This window comes from Micropterus dolomieu, linkage group LG01 (assembly GCF_021292245.1).
Source record: "Micropterus dolomieu isolate WLL.071019.BEF.003 ecotype Adirondacks linkage group LG01, ASM2129224v1, whole genome shotgun sequence".
Classification (NCBI taxonomy): domain Eukaryota; kingdom Metazoa; phylum Chordata; class Actinopteri; order Centrarchiformes; family Centrarchidae; genus Micropterus; species Micropterus dolomieu.
In genome coordinates, this window is record NC_060150.1 from 19,665,200 (window position 1) to 19,673,081 (window position 7,882).

A 7,882-nucleotide genomic window follows, 5' to 3' on the forward strand; every position below is an offset into this window, starting at 1 on the left:
GAATTCCTTATTGCTATGCAGCGTTATAAACAGCCTGGATTGAACGCAGCAGGTGATACAACATTCATTATAACCACTAGTGACTTGAGACTTGACTTGGTCTCTTGCTTAGAGACTTGAGACTTGACTTGGACTCCAGCTGAAAGACTTGTGAGCATCTCTGCCGCCTGGACAAAAATGCCAGGGCCAATTTTTTGCCCCAGTCCAGCCCTGATTATGTACCTCTTTGTGTGTTTGCTTATGTTGTTTTTATTTGGCAGCTGTAATGCTGCACTCTCCCACTGGGATTAATAAACGACTCTAGATAGTAAAGCAGTGCTCATGGTTCACTTGTTGGCTCAAAGAGTACGGTTTAGACCTGCTCTATATGAAAAGTTAAATTACATGACCTTATGATTTGGTGCTATATAAATAAAAGTGATTTAAGTGAAGAAAACTGCATCTGATATGGACATGGACAGCAATACTGTACAAACTCACAACTTAGAAATGAGTGAGTTGAGTTTTAGTCCTTTTTGATTGGTTCATTTATATGTATTTACACAATTCATTCAAATGATTATTTATTTCATAATGTCCTTTTATTTATATATTTTTTAATAATTTGGGGATCCATATTCAAAGCAAAAACACACAAGTCCTCATTAAGAACAAGAAGCAGATCAACCCAATAAATAGACACCATGTTTCTTCTGTTCATTTAATGAAGACATTGTTGAGGTAACAGTACACAGGTGACTGCTGTCAGACAAAAGAGTGCAAAGTTTTATAGTATTGCACACACCTGACACTGTATCTACCATACATATTCTTTTCACACCAATACACTGGTAAGGCTATAACTTCAAGACAATCAGTGATTACTGAATTAATGAGTTGCTTAATTGATTATTTAAAATTACTGTCTCTGTGCTCTTCTGGCATTCTGTACATGGGATAGGCAGAAAAAAATAGGAACAGTTTATATCACTACAGTATATACATACGATTCCAGTTACAGTGATCCACAGTTTCTATCATTAAGGTACATGACACCGTACATTGATACTATAATTTTGATGTTATTCTCTACTTCTGCATAGTGCTTTCAGTTCACGTTGCAGTACTTCACACTGGTAAACAACTCATTCATTTGCTATATTTGTTGTGATGCCATGAAGAAACTCCCAAATTTGGAAACTCAGCTTGTAGTTTCCACATATGTGCCAGTTTGTAATATCATCATTGGGCTCCCAGCCATGCAACGGTACCATCTCAAGCACCTTGTCAGCCACAAATGTTAAAAATGTATCTGAGAAATGATTGGGTGTGTTTGGGTCAGAGTTGTAATTTTATAAAGTAAAACAACTTTGTTTTGTGAGTATGGTAGAACTGCACTACATAGACTTTTAGCAACTTTCTATTTTATTCCACCAGACATACTTACTGTGATACATACTGTACCAAGATCACATATGGTGGTTTCATGTAACATCTTACTCACTGAAATGTGTCCAGTCATTACACAATTCATGGGCAAAAAGAGACATGTGCACCTCTGTGGGTATGATGCTTTCCCAAAGGTCCAACCACTACTGACGATGACCAACAAACGGAGTTGGTTGGTAAGAAGAATTCATCCTTAGAGGGTTGTGAGCTGTATGCCCTTAACAGCACAAATAATCTGCTGTTAATACATCACCATTGAATCACAGGAAGCACTGAGTTAAAGCAGCTAACAGTACTATCATCAGTCAGTGTGCACTACTTCGCAAATATTGAATGTGTAACGTGGTTAAAAAGGAACAGTGTGACATGGGGAAATACAAATTAGCATGTGAATGTATCAATTCCACGATGTGTTTAGCACAAAAATTTCAAACACTGGAAACAGTCTAGCTGCATTAAAAAAAATAAGAAATATCCTTGTAACAGGAGCATCTCTATGTTCCCGGGTCCTCTGTTCCCCAGCTCAATATCCTCTTAATATGACACATTAAGGAGACCTTTAAAGGGGTTATGTCCTCAGCAATGCTTTTCCCGTAGGTCAATATGTTGAAATCACCCACCTACAGCTTATTACTGAGGTTATACCCTCTGAAACCTATGCTCTCACGTTTGCGTGCAAGTCAGTTCTCTTGACTTTTTACCATTCATACTGCATTTGAAACACCCATCTCCCTTGGTTTGTTTGCCCATGTGAGCTGCGAACATAATCTCTGACTTTAGTTTATATACAAGAGACACCCATTTTGGGAACATAGAACCCTAAGAACAAAGGGATGAGCCCAATGTAACAACTCTAAAGATGTCTTATTTAGGCGTTGTGTCTTGATCACAAGTTGTGTCACTTGTGGGTTTCTTTCTCACTTAATACAGTTTTCAGATTGTGTGCACAGCCCTAACAGTTGTTGTTCAAGAAATTGACAGAATACAAACATGCTGTAGGTCTAGTCAGGGCCAGAGCCAGGATTTTAGAAATACCAAGCGTATGAGTCAAAAGCCCTCCAGTGAAACCCACACGTCCTAATCCAAAGATTTTGATCTTTATCTTTAACTGCCAGGAATGTTATTCAGGAGGAAAAATGCTAAATTCCTGTTTTGATCACAATGTATGTAGTTTGTTAATTTTATTGTATCTAAAAATATTTATTGAGCCTAAAGAAATATAACATAATAACATCAAGAACATGAGCTTTGTGTCCTCATTGTAAGCTACTAGGGGTGTAACGCAAAGCTATTATCTGTCTCTGTTCATGTCATAAAGATATCTGTATTCGATTTATCCCAGGAGTGGGCCAATCCGAGAAGTTGTCAACACGGCTTCATTTCCTGCATTGACTTGTTTTCTACTGCCATTTATACTCATACATATATCTATAAATGTAGCTGCCAACAAAACACAGCATAGTATTTTACCTATGCACATGTATTAATCAAATAATAAACCATCATTTGTACAATGAACTGAGTTTAAATCAAAGTTGTGTAACTGTTAATTGTCTGGGTGGAAGTCAACAGCTTATAATAGGAGCTCAGAGGAAAAATCCAGTCACGCAGAGTCAGAAATGCATTGAGCCAAATTGCATGATATTGGTAAACAAATGTAGGTTGTGTATATAATGAGCGGATGCCAGTGTCTAAGTAAAAAAAAAAAGGAACAAGCTATTAACAGTAAGGTTAGTTTGATGTGTCTTTGAAAAACATGACAAACAAAAATCTACATCATGAAAAGATCTGGTGTTTTGATTTCTAGCAGTTCCTGTTTACACTGTACAGACAACAATACCACCTGGGGCCTGTACCACGAAGCAGGATTTGAGCTTATCAAGGTAACTTTGGGGTTAAACCTGGGTTTTCAGTACCACGACAGTGGTTAGATCACCAGGGTAACTTATGCTGAATGGCTAACCTGCTCCGGAGCAGGTTATGTTCCAGAGATCAACCCTTTAGAAACGCTGCCTACTGACCAATCAGCTCTCTTTGAAAATGACATCACCATCTGTAGGAAATCCCACAGACTGTTTTATAGGCTGCTTTTACGTTTTATGAGGTGATGTGGAGAAATGTTTGTAGGCTGTAGCGATATTATCCTACAGAGACTGATTGAAAAGCCTTGTAAGCTACTGTTGTACATGTTTTTACGGTAAGCTTGCTTAAGCCTTGAATATACTTGGGAGTAGACGCGAACACGGACAGATGCAGAACCCACGGACGCGGACTTCTTCTGTTTATACTACCTTCTGCAGTCAGCTTGGCGGACACGTTCCACACATGCGCAGTAGATCAGGTGTTGCCCTGGTAGTGCTAGTCACCACGCGGACCCTAGGCGTACCCTACGCGTACCCCCTCTGACGACGATTTTTTCGTCACGCAGACTCGAGTGGACCCTCGCGTAAGTATAGATGTTATACTCGGAAAGTATAATCCTTGCCTTACTGCTTTGAAATGTGTTTGAATGTGTGTATTTTTTATTTGCTCCCCAGTCCGTTTTACACAGTTTGTCGCAGTTGTCAAAATAAACGGGTTTAATTTTTCTTATTGAACATAGGCAATTTATTTTAGGTTAGTAGCTATCTTATAGTCTATCACAGAGACTGGTCACGTTCCGCTCCACCTTTAACGATGTGGGCGCTGGTATTGAGGTGAGTTTCAGTTTTTCAACCACTATTTGAGCACATTTTATGGCATGAATGGATATTTCGTTTAATTGCTTTATGAAGTTAATTTAGAACAATGTTTGGAACATTTTTGAGTGTGTTCAATGAATTAATTAAATTTTTGAAATGACGTTCTTAAAAGTGAGTTGGAACGTCTTTCAATGTAATTGTGAAACACAGCTGAGCTGAAAGCATAAGGCTAATATTTTCATACATACCATAAGAACACATTAAATCAACACATTATTATAGACTACGGCTGTTCATTTAGTCATTTGCACTGTCCTGGGTATGTTGAACTCACTTCATGGTACAGGCCCCTGGAGTATGGGTGGAATACACTTAGCTCTGAATACTGCTTGAAATTGTATTGGGAGGAGTGTTTATCAAGTGTAGTTAAGTGTACTGCGTTTGCATTCTTCAAACTTGGGAACACTTATGTACTATGTGCGGTTGTGTCACCACTTATTTAAAGAGGCCCTGTGAAGTTTTCTTTTAAATAATGTGTTTACATTAAATGTTACTTGCCAAAAAGCATTGTGTGTAGGTATAACAACATGTCAAGTAAAGTATTTCAAATCCACCCACCCCTCCAAGAATCGCCACCTTACCATGATGGAGGGGTCTTGACTAAGAGCAATTCAAAGACCCCATATGAATCGACCCATATGCAGTACCTTGCCCGAAATAGGTAAACAGGGCTTGGAACAGGTAGACCTGGGAGGGAAACTTACCAGCTAGTGAATTACATGAAGTTGGTGAACCAAGAGGCTAGACTCTCCTTTTCTGGAGTTACCCAGGGTGAGAGATGACTGGTGCCTGTGGATATACTTATGAGCCCCTGGCCGAGCGCGGCAGTCATGGAGTACTCCTTGGAGAACAACAGGGTTTGCCTCTATGCAACTGTGAGTTGCTGAGAGGAAGGCTCTGACTGTTGTTTGTGCATATGCACTGGACAGCAGTTCGGAGTATCTGGCCTTCTTGGAGTCCCTAGATGGGGTCCTGGAAAGCATACTGCAGAGGGATTCTATATGCATATTATGCTTCTATCTGATATTTTACATTAGGTACTATCAATCAATAATGAATAAACAGTTAATGTGAAAGAAAATAACTGCATAGCCAGCCAGCCACTTTGACGTCTGTCACTGCGTCACGCTTGTGCATGAGATGGATGGATGACCAGTAATGCTGGGTGTTGTACTGGACCATTTGGTGGTGAAAAAGGAGCTGGGTGGAAGCAAAGCTTTAAATTTACTAGTCAGTCTATGTTCCAACCCTCACCTGTGATCATGAGCATTGAGTAGTGAAAAAAAAAAAGAAAATGTATTTAGGAGTATGAGCCAGATAAGTAGGTATCTCATCTGACTTGGGATCACCAAAGGATCCCCCAGGATGGGCTGGAACTACCTTGCTCTGCCTGCTGCCACCATGACCTGGCCCCAGATAAGCAGCAAAAAATGGATGAATGGATATTGTTTACCTCCGTACTCACAAGCATGCATTATTCTTCTTCCCTGCCTTTTCTGGCGCATTGCAGCATATCTTGGAATGTCACCGCAACCTGTAGATCAGTGGAATAGTCATTGGCATGTGGCATGTGTACCCCTTGTACGCATTCACAACGTAAACAAAACCAGGACCCTTGCATAGAGGAACCTTTAAGTGCTCAAGACTGTAAGTGTGGGTTTTGGTATAGAGCCTCAATTTCAACCCAGTTCTTGCAGCAGCAGTTGTGTGAAGTTCAACACGGTCACCCTCATTTCCTTTTCAGTTCAGTAAAGACTCAAATGTGTAAAGTCCTTGCAGAAACACTTATGAAAGCATTTGAATAACACAATGATGAGGACCTTAGTAGATAATGAGAAAATAAACACTTTGCATAAAATTGTACAGGCTCTGTACAACTTATACTTATACTACAAAAGTAAGTGTTAATTGATTACATATAATTACAAATAATTATTTTATTAATTATTCTATTCTATGAAAAAGGTAATTATGTTCTCAGGAATTATAATCTGTTGTCAGTATATCATAATGCTCTTCAAGTGTTCCCAGCCTTTTCTTGTTATCTTCACAGCATGATTTCACAACAGAAAATAGGACACCCACTGACTGACAGCTTTCTTATAAAGGGCCACCATGAATACAGATTATGTTACTAGGTATTGCACGAAGTCATTAAACTTACATTAACAGACAGTTTTTAGAACTGCCTCCTAGCTGCTGCATTTCTATTTGATTTCCTCTTTTCCACTTTCTCTTAGATTTTCCTTTCATGATTTAAATGTGTTTGTTGAAAGACTTGACTGAGATTTGTTGACGGGCAGCTTGTGGCCAAATCAGATTTAAGAGTGTCCATTCTGCCCACACCCATCAACGCACGCACACAATCCCTCTGCCCTTCGCCACTACTGGGACTACATTAACCTAAGCACATCAGCTGTAAGTTCAAGTGACGTCATGTATAAAGAGTGAATGTGGTTTGATCCCAAAATTCAACAATTCAACCATTTCATTCATGTTAAAATATATAAAATAAAATAATTTGCAGGTTATGAAGGCTAATTTATATTTGTTTTTTCACACTTTTAAAAGATTAAGTCTGATCATTGTATTCGCAGAAGGAACATCTGTCGAAGGACTGGGCCACGAGGCCTGTCACAGACAAATGTGTTGTTGCCTAGTCGGTGTAGATGATGAATCCAGAGAAGGTGCTGTACTTATTGTTGTTGCCTCCATGAGCCTTGCCTCCATCTAGTTTAATGTAGACCTCGTCTCCTGGCTCCAAATGCAGCACAGCGCTGTTACTGGCATAATCATAGTTCTGGTCCGCATCCTGGGCTATGGCACTGGCACGCACCTGCAGGAATGCGCACACACACACACACACGCACACACACACACAAATCATAAACATTAAGTAAACATCTCAAAAGCACAACAAGTCTGAAGCCCTGCTATTTCAAGCTGAAATATTCATGATATCCCACATCTATCTGTCCACATTGGAGCCTTTCACCCCATCTGTCAGATGTATGTGGGCATCTACGTATGTTGAGATAGCAGCATACGTATAGAGCAGATAGAGCAGTAAGTGACTGAGCAGATCCACTAACCACTAACGAGTGCTACGGTAGAAAATTGTTTTCTTCTTACACTTATAATCTTTTATGCAAGTACTTATAAGAGTGCTATTTTTCTCATTTTATTATGTCTTATATATTGTTTTAAATCTTTAACCAACCCGGTCTCACTCCCAAGTCGTCACATATGGACGCTTGGTCAAGAGCCATAATCGTCAGTTTGTGACGCACTAGGGATCCCTTTGACGTCATAGTTCAACGTATTGAGGGAAGCCCTGTTGTGTCAGTTTTTGATGGTAAAGGCAAGTATGATATTTAAGAGAAAAGACGAAGTAAGGAGGTGATTGGGGTGGATAGAGGGCCAGAACCCGGACCTTGAAGCAGGAGAACAGGGTTTGTGTCCCGTGCGAAACAAAACATTAAATGTTTTTATTTAGGCGAGTGAGGTAAATTGACATTAACGTTAGTTAACTTCAGTCTTAATTGACATACATAGCTATTTTAACCCAAACCATGATCTTTTCCTAACCTTAACCAAGTAGTTTTGTTGCCTAAACCCAACCAAGTACTTTCTGTGCCTAAACCTAACGAAACTGCAACGTTTCACGACTTTAATTATGCGCGTTTCAACATGGCAATGTATCGAAACGTTAC

The 7,882-nt window shown here is 39.5% G+C and overlaps 1 protein-coding gene across 1 annotated transcript in view; it reads right to left on the minus strand.

The window, feature by feature from the left end:
• Positions 1-686: 686 nt before the first annotated feature.
• LOC123977964 (complement C1q-like protein 3) overlaps positions 687-7,882 on the minus strand; it is a 26,114-nt gene continuing 18,918 nt past the window's right edge. The window contains exon 2 of the mRNA XM_046061055.1: positions 687-7,005. Within this exon, the coding sequence (XP_045917011.1) occupies positions 6,826-7,005 (180 nt within the window). The 3' untranslated portion in view covers positions 687-6,825. The remainder of the gene's footprint in view (positions 7,006-7,882) is intronic.